The 16,293-nt window shown below is 38.7% G+C and overlaps 1 protein-coding gene across 2 annotated transcripts; it reads left to right on the top strand.

The window, feature by feature from the left end:
• The first annotated feature begins 362 nt into the window (after positions 1-362).
• maea (macrophage erythroblast attacher, E3 ubiquitin ligase) lies at positions 363-14,748 on the top strand. 2 transcript variants are annotated; one of them, XM_022219740.2, is made up of 9 exons: positions 363-473; positions 4,204-4,386; positions 6,674-6,877; positions 7,057-7,179; positions 8,404-8,480; positions 8,632-8,740; positions 10,678-10,811; positions 11,847-12,042; positions 12,823-14,748. In XM_022219740.2, exons 1-9 carry the CDS (start codon positions 405-407, stop codon positions 12,916-12,918), a joined length of 1,191 nt encoding a protein of 396 aa, XP_022075432.1. In that variant the 5' UTR covers positions 363-404; the 3' UTR covers positions 12,919-14,748. The 2 variants fall into 2 exon arrangements, with proteins under 2 accessions (XP_022075432.1, XP_022075433.1); XM_022219741.2 differs by lacking the exon at positions 363-473 and adding an exon at positions 1,315-1,513.
• Positions 14,749-16,293: the final 1,545 nt, after the last annotated feature.

The raw sequence follows: 16,293 nt of genomic DNA, 5'->3' as shown, positions 1-16,293 counted from the left end.
TGTAGTATGTATGTGAGGGTATACTGATTAGTTAGTTACCACTTTCTGTTAAAGATTTGCACAATCATTGCGAATATATATACTAATAATATACTATTATTGGGAGTGTGAGGTAATCTTTTTTTGAAACTTTGGGGCACCTGTCTTATTAAACTGATGTGTAAAGTAAACAGTAAATATTTATTCCAGTATGTTATAAAGAATGGATATGATTCAATGAAATACTACATGCTGTGTTTATATTTTTGTTCAGTATAGATATTAAAGGCATGCAACAGAACCCCCACTACGTACACACAGTCAATGCTGACACCGTCCCAGCAGATGGCGGTAGTGAGCACCGAGGCCATTCTGAGCTGATAGAAAAAAAACACAAACAACCACAAGAAAACCACAAAACCAAGATGGCGGTGCAAGAGACTGCATCTCAACTGTCCATGGCTCTCAAAGTCCAAGAATATCCCACCCTGAAGGTAAACAATGACAGGAACTGATGTATATCGATAGCATAGCGCTTCTGCTGTCCCCAAAATACGCAATGCAATTTGGAAAATGTGACTTGGCAGTTCATTAGATAGCGAGGGGGAGCGAACTTAACGGGGAGGCTAACGTTAGCTGAGCTTGCCTAGCCAGGTAGCTAGCATCCACGAACTACCTGTTTTTGCAAAGCGATAGAAAAGACTGAGTAAGTCGTTAAAAAGCATGAGCTGGTGGCAAGTTAGCAGACTGTTTGCTGCGTTTGTTTATTTTTGTTGAAAGTTTTGAGGGCGTTAACGGTCCCAAAGCTCTTAGCTGAAGTTTAAGCCTGCTCGTTTGAACAGGATGGTCCTTGTCAGATTTTTCAGCTGACGCTAGCTAACTACACATAACTTTACATTTATTCAAGGTTCAACGGCGCTGACAGCAAATTGATTGACGTTTGTGAACGTGTACAGATTTAACGGCTGTGTTGGTAAGTGTAGGTGAAAAGAGGAAATATTCGTGTAAAGGATGTTACATACGTGGTGACTGGTGTTATCACTGGCAGAGCATGAGACAACATGGTTGCTGGTCCCTTCGGCAGACAGCCACGGCGTCAAAGGAATAACATGCAGACGTGATTGGCCTGCTAACGTTAGCTAGGTCGCTGTGGTGGAAACCAGCATTAGCCATGTGTATCGTCGCAAAAGACGAACATCCTGCCCGGTACGTAACGTCGAGCATGCAAATTGTGGCCGTTTGGGAGCGAGATGGGTTGAAATAGTTGGGGGAAGAGCCCGTAGCAACACACTCTGAGGCAGAGAAGCGGTCCTGCGAGTTAGCGCAGTGTCATCAGATTGCTGCTGCCTCTCTGCACTTCAAAATGGCCAGTGAGAGAAATCACAGGCTGCTGCCGCACACACGCACTGTTCCTCCATTCCACATAACGTTGCTGCGACACCACTGCTAAAAGACGAGCTGAAACAAGTCCGGGCTGCTTCCTGTGTTCAGCCGCCTCACACAGCGAGATAGCGTCGTCGTGTAAAGCACGGCTGTGAGTACCAAGGCATGGACAGCTTTTGTGTAGAAACTAATGGCATAACGTTGCCATGATGAATAGAAGTAGGCATTTCGTGTGGCCAGCGATGTTAAGATGTCTCTGTGTGCAGAATGCATTGCCGTGGATTGGGGATGTGTCTGTCTTTGCTTGGATGCTGCAGTAAGATGATGGGCACCATTTTAAGACAGGAGTGATGGTTATAATTGGCATCAAATGGGGATCTACATTTGGAGGAGAGCAGGGTTGATTACATTTGGAGCTATATTGAGCAAAATTATAATTTCACAGTGTTGCCTGACACAGACACAGAGGAAGCCTCTAATCCGTATTACCAAATATTTACATGATGTGTTGTGTATTATGTCCTTGTGGGTATCTGATCAGTGCATTCTTTGTAGAAATAGTAATCCTAAAATATATGTAATTACTCATTTACATAAAAGGTGTTGGATTTGTGAACTTGTTGGGTGTTAATCTAAATGCTGGACGTACAGGCCCTTCACAGTCTAATGACATTGTAATGTTTCATATTTTAAAAAAGGGTCTGTATTCAAGGAGAGTCAGAATGATCATAGAGGCTTACTATTCATTACTTGAGCCATGCAGTGATGAATGTTAATATTCTGATTATCATGAGAGAATAATGTTCACTGTTTGGAGTGAGCCTGTCAGGGTCTCTTGCAGTTATCCACCTCTTAATAAATCATGAAAGACAAAACCATTATGCTCGTGCGGTGTCAGCCTAGTCGTGTCTGAAACTGTTCATGGCTAATTTACATGTCCACTGTCAAGTAAATCAAGGTCATGTAGAAAAGGGTAGTATGTCCAATTACTATAATATATGTAAGCTGTAGGAGCCAGTCATAGTCAAAAGTGGAATATTTCAGTTTTCTAATAATGCCCATTTTTGTAATAGATTGGTTCTCATTAAATTGTAGCCAATGTTTTTTGCACATGCCACGCCCCCTCACCTGTTTTCCAATGTGGGTCATGTAGATGATGTTGTGGTGTGTGTATTTTTATATAATGTGAACAGCATATATCATGATGTAGTGAATGTTCTTGACATTCATTGAAAAGCTCTTAATTGATAATATACCATTTGAATGTCCTTAGCTTCTTTTCACCTTGATTGCAGTATTTCCTGAAAGGACCAAGATCTGAGAAATATTGGCTAGTTTGGCATAGATGGAGAAACAGAATCTTCACAATTAGAGATGGAGCAGTCCAATATATCCATGATGTTATTAGTACACGTAAAATCAATTTGTAAATGCAGATATACATTCAGTGTTATCTAAAGCAGTCTTTCCTGCTGTGGTTTTTGTCCCATGAGGCATGTATATTTCCACACAGCTTTTAAATACAAATGGGAGCTCAGTTATATCCTCTATAATTCATTTGGTAATCTGTGGCACAGAGCAATCATTGTTCGCTGGACAAAACATGTCCATAGCAAATTCTGATCTTGACGTACCGTCAAGGGGAAAAATTGCTTGACAAGCTGACATAAAGACAATGCCTTTCCCGTCTTTTCCCAATCATTGGCTATGCACATTCCTGGGCAGAATATACCCGTTTCTGCCAACAGCAGACTCAAGAATGCTTACGAGTGCATACTGATCTGTTATGTGGCACGGTTAAATCTCTGAGACATATCATCCCATTTTGGGCTTCAGTTTAGTGTAGGATTTCCCAAATTCCAGCAAGATTTGTTCTGCCATGTTCGCACATTTACATAATTTTCCTCTTCAGTCTTAGTGATCTGTGAAATCAAACTGACTCTAACCTGAAAGAAAAAGAATCTTTCGATGGATCAAAGCTCACTCCTCTTGTCTATTTAGGCAATATTTTAGACAAGGAACCACAAGAAGGTTAGAGATGCTGTGCTGTTGCTGTTTCAAGCTGTGTTTTCATTATTTTTTACGCATTTGAATGTGAGAAAAGCACATATTCGCTACATGCCACTGTGTGTTTACTGGTACGGGCCACATTCTTTATTCTACTATTTTTTTGTTTAGTCCTCTTTGTGGTCTGATTGAGGTTCTTGCTCATTACTGTTCTCAAATGAATAAGCAGAGATCAATATATATATATATATATATATATATATATATATATACTACAATCAGTACAGTTGATATGTGGAAGGAAACCATGTTTTGGCCCAGATTGGTGAAAAGTCAGAGAAGGTTATAAGTCTTAGAAAGTTAGTTGTTTGATAAACTTTAAAGGGTATAAAAAAATCAGTGTGACTGTCTTTTTCTAGGCCAATGCTGAAATATGCACCACTAATTAGAGTTGGTCACAGATATATGAGAAGCTATTTAAACTATAGATTGTTAGGATTATGTGTATAATGTTGCTGCAAGCTGATACAGTATAAATTAAGTCTGTATTAGAGGGATGCATCATATAATACCAGGTGAAATTAAAAGAAGTGGTGTTCTGATGCTGAATAGATAGCAGCAGCAGCAGCAAGGAAGACTGGATGGCAGAACGCATAAGTTACAACTTTGTTATTTAAACAACCTCCTATCCTCATCAGTTCAAGGTCAGTTTCATATTGCCGAGCTGTGATGCCAGTCTGGAAAATTGTACCAAGCTGTGTACTTGCCCTTTGCAACTGTAAACCTCTATGTCTAGTGCCTCATGGTAAATGTCTTATGGGCTTGTCTTTATAGGTGCCATACGAGACTCTGAACAAACGTTTCAGAGCAGCTCAGAAGAACATCGACAGGGAGACGAGTCACGTCACGATGGTGGTTGCAGAGCTGGAGAAGACGCTGAGCAGTTTTCCAGTGGTCGACTCTGTGGTCTCACTGCTGGATGGAGTGGTTGAGAAACTCAGCGCCCTGAAGAGGAAGGTTAGGGATGTAGATATACAAGCACACCTTCACTTTTTTTCCATGCTTGAGTATGTAAAACCACATGCAGTCATAGGTAACTGTAATTATTGAGTCCTTCCAGGCTGGGAAGGGATTGGAATATGAAGCTTATTAAAATTAATTTTCCAAACTTAAATGCAAAACAAAGGTGCCTCAATCTTTTTCTATTTCCGTTCACTTACAAGCGACAACAACAAAATAGATCTTTACAACTACTTTGTTATTATGAGTGGACAGATATCCTTTAAGCAAACACAGCTTTTCACATTTTCTGTTTGACCCCAGCAGAGTAAAGCTCTGTTGCCTCTGCCTCTGCCTCTCTGTGGTTGCTTATCTTGTGTTCCAATAAAGCTGAGCACACAATAGAGGCTTTGTCAGTGTCATATCTCTTCATTTATGTTTTAGGAGAACTGTTTTTGTGCAAAATGGAGTTTACAGAGATAATAAGAGGCAACAAAACATTGGCTTAACATTGCTGGCAAGTGCAGCTATGTCAGCTTTGTTTGTTGAAAGTTTTAGTGTTTTTAGCTCTGTTTCCTCTGTTGTTGCTACACTTAAAGGTCAGTGTTTTCACATTTTTGGAGGCTGTGTTTGAAGTCTGTCCTTGGATAGAGATAAAACAGTTTGCAGAAGGCCAAAGAAATCATCATGTTACATTAAACAGCTCTGAGGAAGACTTCATTTATGAATAGATAAAATAGACTTTACATTTAAGAAAGCCTTGCACTCACCCAATCCTCTGTGTATAAAAAAGCAAATACTGGTGTTGGCCCTGGTGTCTGCCTTTTCCAACACAAGATCTTACTGACCTGTAGCTGAACTTGACTGTTGTCCAAGGTTCTGCTTTTGTTTCCACTGTGATCCCCCTGGTTCAGAGACAACTTCTGGGAATTAAATGCATGCACCTTTAGTAAGTGGTACTAAATGAAAGTGGATAAGGAATAACAAACTGTACGTCTGTGTAGAAATACCAGTGTTGTTTGAGAAGAGGGGCCAGTAAGTTAACTATAGGGGAGCCGATCAACACATTGGCACCAACAAGGCTCCTTTACTGGCAAACTTTGTACTTTCGTGGTCAACTCGAGTAAAATTCATCCTCAGGTCTGTTTCATTGTCAACACAGACACTCTTTATTTGACACTGAAAACCTGCATCCCCTCTGAGGCTGTTGGTTCAGCAAAATTTTAGTCAGTCTTGTCACTTACACATCTGATATTGACCAATTTGTAAAATATTGAAGAGCAACAGAATAAACTACATATGGGTCATTGTGCTAGTGTATCAGGATATAGCAGTATTTCATCTACAAATAAAATCTCACTTCAGCCAGAGCCAAGTATTAAAAGCCATATTGCTCGCTCCTGTTAACAAAAGCCCTTCACTGTGACTGTGGTTTCTTTATAATGGTAAACCTGTGGCCTTGGTGGATTGGGTTTGTCTGCCAGGGAATGCTGCCTGGCTGGTTTCTGTACAAGCTTTTTCTAAAATTACACAAAATAAGCAATCGAAGCACACTTGTGTGCTTTTTTTCCCACCATATGCCAACATGTTGTTCAGGAGAACAAACGTCATGATTGTGTTCAAAGCTAAGGCACACTGCACTGATTTTGCAGGGGGTGTGGGAACCTTTCCCTACAGTGAAAAGTTTTCCAAAAGCCAAAAATACAATCTGTGCAAGTGAACAAAGCAGAATGAACTAGGGAACCTATGTTTCACAAAGCAATGTAATTTTGCTTATAAATGATTTACCGTAATCTGAAACAGCAGGGTGCAAAGAACAGTGAACCTGGGAGATAATTATGTGCTAAAAGACCACAGTTTCCTTTCTCATATTACACATTTTCTGGCATAAATGGATCATGTTGCAGTGGGAATATAATTCTAAATTTGTGTGATCACTGGCCTTTATGTTTGTGATATGCTGCTTATTTCTGTCTCGTAACAGGTTATCTGTGGAACGGTAAACAGCTGACCAGACTTAAATGGTTTTAGAGGTTATACATTTCTTTGGCGTTCAGGACTTGTTTTTATTTTAACACCAGCTGAGTTACATGTCAGAAGCATATTTAGCTTAGTTAGTTACTGCTTAGGTAACTTTCTCAGAACAAGTTACAAGAAATGTAAAAAGCTGAGTAGTCTCAGTTTCTCTGATTTCACAATAAATGACAAATTTATATATTGAAAGCTGTTGAACACCTGTTTTGCATTCTGTGCATTCAACTGTTTTTGTAATTATCTTGATTGTACTTGGTTATACGTCCTGCAGGCGGCTGAGTCCATTCAAGCAGAAGACGAGAGTGCCAAGCTGTGCAAGCGGCGCATCGAACATTTGAAGGAGCACAGCAGCGACCAGCCAGCTTCAGTCAATCTGTGGAAGAAAAAACGCATGGACCGCATGATGGTGGAGCATCTGCTGCGATGTGGCTACTACAACACAGCCGTTAAACTGGCCAGACAGAGCGGTATAGAGGTAACTGTCTATTTTTGAAAGTCTTGTGTTGTTATAAGGTCGTTGTGAGAATGTAAAAGTTCTTAGAGTTCATATAAAAAGTGTACATAAATACCCAGTACTCTATAGCTATACCTTACATCTTCTCTTTTGTCTCTAGTTTTGTTATTTTTTTCTCATTCCCTATTACTTGCTTTTAGGATCTAGTGAACATTGAGATGTTCCTCACAGCTAAGGAGGTGGAGGAGTCTCTGGAGAGACAGGAGACGGCCACTTGCCTGGCCTGGTGCCACGACAATAAGTCCCGCCTCCGCAAGATGAAGGTAGTGCATTTGCAAAGGTCAAAATTTAGCCTTGTGAATCCAAAAGGTTTAAATTGGGGCCTGACAAAAACTTTAAAGCCATGTAAAAGAAAGTAGATTAATGTCAACAATATTAATAATGTTAAACCAGCTAAAATTTTGTTATCAAAGTTGTCAAAAAAAATCTCTCTGTGACACGACCATATGGGATTTTATATGCTAAAAGACATGTAAAATCATATAATATATAGCACAGATTCACAACATATGTCATCTCACAGAACTTAGTATAGACCATTTATGAATTGATATTGTCCGTACGTAATAAAAATAAGCAGTTAGTGCCATAGCTGAGCATTTCGATCATGCAGAAACACAGCTTTAGACTTTATGGGTTTCATAATCTGTCCCATCAGCTTATGAGGTGGGACTTCATGTATCATTACTATTCCACAGAACTGATTTCTGATTCTAACGCATCGGCTGAATTAGCCCAGTACAACTTACAGCTTCCCATTATGTAGTGTGGAGTAGGCTCACGGTTTTTGTAGGCCCTGCTGTTACTACTTTTTGTGTGAATTAGGACAGCCAAGCAGTGACACATCCAACACTGTTGTTCCAGACCTTTAATAAGTGGGTTTCCCATTCATCCATCCATTTTCTGCTTTTTATTCTAGTCCAGGTCGTGTATAATGATTAATTGAAGATATTAGTAATTGTTGCCATTTACTGCTGTGATGAAAAGTGATTAAAAAATTAGATGCAGTCCACTTGGTAAGTCATTTGGGCCCTGTTGTTGTTACTGCTTTTCATTGATATATGTGATATGAAAAAGAGCCATAAGTTTAACTTGGTGACCCATGCAGGGACCCTGTTATTGATCAGTTCATACATATGTCAACTCCTACTAAACAAGGATCAACATTTAAACAAAACAGTGCTTTGTTTTGTCCAAAACAGCCCTATTAAGGTCCAGTTACTCTCCCTGGGGTTTTGCTAAAGGTGGCAGCAAGTTAAAGTGTTGATCCCAAGATTATCCAATTAAACCGCAAAGAATTCAAACTTGTGCAGTCATAGTAATGGTCCTAGTTAGTTAACTTTATTGTATTAATGGGACGGTAGAAGTTGTATTAAATTGATCTGTTTTCTGCCTGCTCTGTCATAGGGCCAAGTATGGTTAAAAATGAATTGTGAATGTTTTGCAGCACTTAAATTAGTTTAAACTTTTGTCTCCTCCTTTGGCAGAGTTGTCTTGAGTTCAGTCTGAGAATCCAGGAGTTCATCGAGCTCATTCGACAAAACAAACGCATGGATGCAGTCCGGTACTTGACATGAATCACAGCACACACACATAACTGCTTCAGCTTATACTTTTGGATACATTTTCACAGTTATGGAAACATTATACACACCAGTTCTCTGCATTTCCATATTTGCAACATGGCACGTCCTGACTTTGTGTGTGTTTGACAGACATGCTAGAAAGCACTTCAGCCAAGCTGAAGGTGGACAGCTGGATGAGGTTCGGCAGGTGATGGGCATGCTGGCCTTCCCATCAGACACACACATCTCCCCATACAAGGTAACACAAATGCTCTTTTCTTGTGGGAATGTGTACATGGATAAAAAAAGTTATTTGTTCACACACCTGTCACCTACATACGGCACAAATAATATTGTACAACTGTGTAGCAACCAATAATGTAATAATTGTAGCCATTGTAAATGTAATAAAGCCAATAATGTAATAACTTATTTCCAAGAAAATGTAGTCCTGTTTATGTATTATTATGTTATCTGCTGGAGGTATTACATTTTCAGAGCATTTTTTTAATGCTAGGCCTTTGACACATTAACTTATCACATTATTGACTCGGAAACTTTATTCCATTTATAATGGCCAACATTATTACGTTATTGACAGGTATTACGTTAATTGTTGCTGCACACCTTTTTAACCTTTTTCAAGAAGTTTACTAAAAGCCTCCCACACTGGAATGGCTGTAAGCACTTAGGACAGAGCTGTTAAGAGACCACCCTAACTTATCATTTCATTCAGAGGAGCTGTGTCTGCATTATGCATTCATGATGAAGTACATGCCTGTGCAGACGGTGTATAAATCATAAACTTGACAAATGGTTTAACGTCAGCCTTTGTTATTAGAAATATGCTGCTGAAATACTTGTAGTGTGCTATATGAAGAGACCACTAGAGGGCCTCTGTTGTCTTTTGCTAAAATAAAACCCTCTTTGTTCAGACTTGTCCTTGGGTCTCTGCTTTCAGTAACAGTGTTATTTTTAATTTTCATTCCCACTCAGAAGAGCTCTGAGTTGTACCATGGCACCATGATAGCAGTGCTTTATCTCAGAAAGCATTTGGCTTCATCTGCTTGGAAGGAGGACAGAGTAAGCAGACTACTGTTAAAACATTTTTGCCAGCAACATGTGCCAGTGTGACAGAAGCATAACTGAGAACTTCTGCCAGTGTGTTTGCAAGACGGTGCATTTACAGCTTGCATTATTATCATAGTTGTTTCCTCAATACTGAAATCATAATCACAGAAGCTTTCCTCTACATGATGCTAGTATGAAAATGCAAAGCTCCATAATAATAAAATCAGACTGAGTAACAATTTTTGCCACCATTGGTTGGAGATGAATACGAAGAATTGAAATGCCATTGTAACTTCATTCAAAGCGTCTGTGGACATTAGAATTGTAAAATGTATTTGTGCTGAAAACAGTCTGGCCTGCAGCTGTGTTTGGGAAGCAAAGAGCTGTTAATCAGTATGATCAAAACTAACATTTGTGAAAATGATGTTAACATGTGAATGGACAGATACACCAGAGCTGGTACTCTAAACACAAAGCTATGATTTATAATCACTTTAAATTTGAAGTGGAGGCCAAAATTGAGTTGTTGTTTTTTTTTAGTATTTTTTTAATCATTACAGTTATACTTGTGTGACATGTTTGTCTGTGTGGTGAAGCTCATGCTGGGGGGGTGGGGGGTTAATTTCCCACAGAGTACACACACCAAATCTTAGAGTATCACATGATGCATTAAAATGCTGACTTTATTTGTGACGGTTGCAGTGATGTTGAGCAGGAACATGACTTGCAATTTCAATGTATCAACATCATATTAGAGACAGGCTGTTAGTCTTCATATGCCACATTCCATCATATCTTTAATATGGCAAATCTGCTTTGTTGCTTTTCTGAGCACACACCATTTATTGCATGTCTGTTCATCCAGGAAGAAGGATACCTTCTCAGTTACTCTCTACTTGTTAAAGTTTCTTTCATATTGCATTTATTCAAAGGTTTTTTTGAGGCAGTTTTTCTTTTTATCCAAATTGCCAAATTGAGGTTTAGAGGATGCATTAGGCTGCAAAGACTGTAGCCCCTTGAGGCAAATTTGTTTTGTTGGGTTACCTACATACAATTTAGTTGACTTGGGAAAAGTGACTATATAAAAACTTTACCTTTTGTCTTTTGTTCTTTCTGTTCCATTAGGATCTTCTGGATCTAGCTCGTTGGAAGATACTGATCCAACAGTTCCGATATGATAATTACAGACTGCATCAGCTGGGAAACAACTCCGTCTTTACTATCACCCTACAGGCTGGTCTGTCTGCCATCAAGACACCGTATCCTTTGATTCCAATATTTAATTATTCATCCCTTGTGATTTTTAACTTCTTAAACTCTCTAAGACTACAGATTCTGGAATATTTTATTGTGAATAAAGAAAAACGCTGAAAACACTTGTTTTAAACTAAAGACAAAATGAAAGAAATAATCTTTTGCTCCTTTTTTGGTGTGTACCTTGTGGCTAGCAATGATTTGATGATGGTTGTATCACACAAAACATGTTTTCTTACGTCACATCTCTGGTCATTGCTGTCTAATTGCAGGCTCAGATCACAGCAGTTGTAAAATCCTAACAAATTTCAAAATGGGGTTGCAGCAAGCACGTAATGACAAACTTTGGATATTCTTGTTTCTAATCTCAGACATAGAGACAAGGTTTAAAAATAGCGGTGTGTTAGACTACAGGATATTTTTAGGATTATTGTGACCCAGGGAGCAGTGAGCCACTGCTTGTGATATCACCGTACAGACAGGTGTAACAAGTTGCTGTAACATTAACAACACTTTGCAGTGAAGGAAGAAGACAAAAGCAGAAAGTTTAATGAGGAGCCTGGATAAGCAAATGGTTGGTGAGATGTGACCAATACAGGCTATCTATTCTTCAGTCAGTAATGGAAGTGAAGTTTTAACTGTCACTTTCATTATCTGTAGCTAACATTAGTGTCAGTGTTAGAATGTTAAGCACTGACTGGAAACAGTGACCGCTGCTCTGAGCAATAGCTTAATAATGGGAATCATCAGAATTCTAACTCGTGAATATCAAGTGTTTATTATTACTGGTGCTGCAAGTGCAGAAAGTTTAAGGCTGGATCTGTAAACCCTTCACATTACCCAAAAATTTGGGCTGAACATCAGTTCAGACAAAGGTCCCAGGCCGGATTTTTCCTCCAGTTGTCGGAAGGGGTGAAACTCCCCAACACTTCTTTAGTCTGAGCCTGACATTAGGATGGTGTCTTCTGAGACACTCTCTTGCAGTGAAAAATATGTTCCCTAGAGTACATTGTGATCCTTAATGCCCATGTCCATTCCAGTCAGTGCTACAAGGAGGACGGTACCTCTAAAAACCCAGACTGCCCAGTGTGCAGTAAATCTCTTAACAAGTTGGCCCAGCCTCTACCAATGGCCCACTGTGCCAATTCCAGACTAGTCTGTAAGATCTCTGGGGAGGTCATGAATGAAAACAACCCTCCCATGATGCTGCCTAATGGATACGTCTATGGCTACAATGTAAGTACACTGGGACATGCCAAGAATACTTTGGACTGTGTAAAGCTGTTAATGTGAAATCCCTTCAACCGTCTGAAAACTATGCCGTTTCTGAGTGTTTATTTTTCCCTTGTCACATAAAGTCACCTTTAAAGAAATAGAACAGCCTTGACTAGAAGTAGAGACAACTCAAAAATACCTTCCATGCAGTGTGACAGTTACTCTTTAATAAACCATAAAAATACAGAAAAGGCATAAGTTTTATTTTTTCAACTGAACATGTAAAACAGTATTCCAGATGCCTGCAGATGTTACTAACCCTTGGAATGCATAGTGGTTCCTCAAGCTATAGATCTTTTACTACTTACATTTTTAAATTTGTTTCTATGCGTGTCTTCTATCTGCACTGTAGCATGTAGTCCAGCCCAGTTTAGTCAAAAAGTTCCCCAAATTTTTGTCATGTTTTCAGTCCGGCTAAGGAGCAGAAGATGTTCTGTTTTTACACAATCTGAGGGAAACGGTTCATTTTGGCAAATTTTTAATGGGATGTGTGGAATAAATCATTTATCAGATTAAACTGAAAGTCACACAGGATAGTTTGGGGACTGTTGGAAAGTTAAAAAGCTGATAGTTTTCTGCTTTCAGTTTCTGACTTTGATAAATGCTGTTTTTTTGTTGTTGTTTTTAAACATCATGCCTCTTAAAACCTGCTGGGGGTTCATGGCGTCGAAATGCAGAATTGACACAAGTCAAAAAACTGTAATGTTTGATTTACTATTGCCTCCCTGTTATCTCTTCCAGTCCCTTCTGTCCATTCGCCAAGATGACAAAGTGGTGTGTCCTAGAACCAAAGAAGTCTTCAACTTCTCTCAGGCGGAGAAGGTCTATATCATGTGATCACTCAGGTGATACAGCTGAGTGTTGACGAGATCAAATATGGGCCGTTGTCCATCACTTGTGACCTGGCCTACTCAGAGCCACCTGTGGAGCTGTGATCCAGTGCCCCTCCACCCCCCACAGACATACCCGAGATGCCCTTCAACCCTCCCTGCCCCTCTTCCCAATAAATGCTCAGCCTCCCCAGTATCCCCTTTCCATTTGATCTCAGAAACTGGGCTCGTCTCCTTTCAGACTCTGTTTTAGATGTGGCTAGAAGTCATTTGATCTGATCCATTCAAGCACATGGACTATCAACATTGTCATTATCTTACAGGCCTTCACTCTGAAGAGTAGACACTAGAGAAAAGGACTGATGGGGTGAAAAACTGCTAGGTAGATGTTTGATTTTACTACAACAAAATAAATAAAACCAACTTGTTGAGGTTACTTTGACTTTTTTCCTTTTACTAGTGATGTTCCTTTGTTACTTCAATAACAAGTGGCAGAGATGTATTTACTCGCTGCATTAACCAGATTAACACAAGATTTGGGTGTTTTTCTAAACAAACATGGCTGCCTGTTCACATTTCACAATGTGGTGCATGCTGTTGACATCCTTTGTCTTCTAGCCGTGTTTTTGTGGGGGAAATTTGTTAAATGCTTCCTTTAAACTGCCTAACTTCTGAATTTTATCCTTCCCTTGACTGAAATTGGAGTCTAGTTTGGGGTGCAATAGTCTCCTTTTCAAATGTAAATATTAGATAGGAAGTGATCATCCTCATTTATGCATTCAGGAGTTTTAGGGACAAGTTATGGCAAGGAAGATTAACCTTCTGTGAAGATTGCTGTGTAAACTGAACAAGTTTTTTTTCTCGGGTGTTACAAATCAGATAAAGCCTGCAGTATCCTCAAGTTAACTGGTTTAGTATAATTTTTCATTTCTGAAAAATGTTATGATTTCACAATTGGTGATATTGGTTATGGGTTTTTTTTGTTGTTGTTTTTTTTAAACCATAATGAAATTTACACTATTCAAACAGGACAACCATCTCTCTTTTCTTTCCTCCAAATGAACAAACTGTCTTCCTTTGTTGTGAGATTTGGTCTTAACTTCATCTCAGTCAATGCTTGATATTTATTTAGTTTATAAAGGAAACCCTGGGTGATTTTTGTCAATTCAAAATTGCACATAATTTTAATTTCATTTTTTTCATTTCCCAATGAAGAATGCGATAAAGGGAAAGACTGTGCTTATAGTTTTTCAGTCTTGTACTCTGCCTATGCTAAAGCTGCTTGCAGCACTAATACTACAGGGTTTACCAAGCATCAAAGTACACCAGCTTCACCATCATATCATTTAGTTCCAGGCACATGCCTACTTTTGTTTAAGACATGGTTAAAACCTCCACGGCAGTGTTTATTTACCAGTCTCGCCTTTCCTAACAAAGTCAGAAGGAAATTGTTGTGGTCATCTGAAAACGTGGTTCATTTGAGCATCCTTTATGACTTTCAAACTTACTGTAGATGATGGTATGTAATGTGAATAAACAAAGCAGTAATTTTGACTTCATTGTCAACGAACGCACAACGAACTCTGAAATATAACCCTGAACCCCCATTGAACGCAATCCAAAAATGCAGATTTCTGTTGAACATGATCAGTTTTGTGGTCAATCGTTTCTTCCATCTGGTGTTTATCAACAAACTAAGTCGCCTCATTTGTGTCCATCAATGATTTTGAACTGTATCTGTGCAGACACAGACTGTCCTGTGTGTTTGTGTTGGTAGAATAGAAATAGGGATTGTTTCATGAGCAATATGTCTCATAAAGATTTCAGCGAACTTTGATTTCGGTGTTTCTTTCTTTGCAATGTCTGCTTTGCTCTGTGGGCTCTAAAGTCAGCATTACCATAAGGTGTGGTAGGTGTGGCTCTGCTGACATGGAAATTCAACTAAGTGATGTGTGTTTCACCTGAAACTCTGGTTCTATAGTCCTGGAGGTCAGCATTCAGTTTGGGGCTGTTTCTTTGGTCCAGCAATGAAAAGCATGCATACAGCTGGTTGTGTTCTGTATGATTGGTCATTCACCTGCAAAGTGGATTTTACGGCAGTAAAGAAACAGAAGATCGAACTGGGCAAATCTGATTAGGCAGCACAATTGACTCTGATCTTACACTGCTCTAACCAAAACTTTAAAAAGCACCTTTGTAATCAGACACTTCTGTTATGTCACAATATGGTGACCATAAATCAGCCACTTACAAAGTGAGTTATAGAAATGGGCAACTTTTAAGATTAGATTCATTTCCTCTTTAATTTCCTCTTTAATTTGTAAATGTAAAAATACTGAAAACTCCATAAGAGAGTAGGTTTTCAGAACTCAAGATAACAACTTTAGTTTGCGCGTCTTGGTTTACCAACACTAAAAATACCCAACGATATCCACATTGCAGTAACAGAGAAGACAGCAACTACTAACATTTTTCACTCAAAATTTCATCAACAAATTATTTTTTTCAACCTGGCACATGATTTTTGTTTTAGCAATTAATGAGAATCAAGGTAATTTAAAACACTAAAGCAAGTGGTGTCATGTTTTGCAAAAAAAATAAAAAATTCTTAAATTAGAAATCTGTATTGAAACATTTAACCTAATTCAGAAATCATATGTATGGTTTATAGATTCTTGCGCTCTGCCATGCTTCTAGTAGTTAGGATTTCTTGTCAGATGTACTAATACCTGCAAATGTACTGCAATGATTTAGCTTTTAGGAAAGTAAAGGTAGTACCAGAGACACTGGCCCTGATTTTACGCATCACATATGCTGCAATATTTAAACCTAAGGAACGATTCTAACCTCACTTAGTCTGAGTAGAGCATTTTAGTGATGGTAGATATTTGAGAACTGCAATAATGAATATACTAGACATCAACTAATTTGACAGTTGATTAATTTGTTTCAGTATTTTTTTATTGTAAAAAGCCAAATTTCGCTTCTTCCAGATTCTTAAATATATGTAATTATTAGTTTATTTCCTCCTTTGTGACGGTAAGCTAAACGTCTTTGGGTTGAGGACATTTGTCATCTTGGACTTACTTGACTTGGACTGATTTTTTTCACAATTTTCTTACATTCTAAAGACCAAACAACAAGATAATAATTGAGAATAAAAATGATTAGGTTCAAGTCAGTCGCGCATATTTTAGATTTCATATTTAGAATGCTAGGATTTATCAGAGCAATGAGATTTTATTTTGATGTTGAGCATCGACATGCAATAAGTGGGACAAAAGCTGTCCTCCCCAAAGGCAGAGCGTCAAAAACGCTACACTAAAGCAGTTTTGAGTAATTTATTTTATAATCATTGCGGTATTTTGATCATGTAATTTCA

This window comes from Acanthochromis polyacanthus, chromosome 10 (assembly GCF_021347895.1).
Source record: "Acanthochromis polyacanthus isolate Apoly-LR-REF ecotype Palm Island chromosome 10, KAUST_Apoly_ChrSc, whole genome shotgun sequence".
NCBI classification, from domain to species: domain Eukaryota; kingdom Metazoa; phylum Chordata; class Actinopteri; family Pomacentridae; genus Acanthochromis; species Acanthochromis polyacanthus.
The sequence above is the reverse complement of the archived record's forward strand: the minus strand, read 5'-3'. Positions and strand labels throughout refer to the sequence as shown.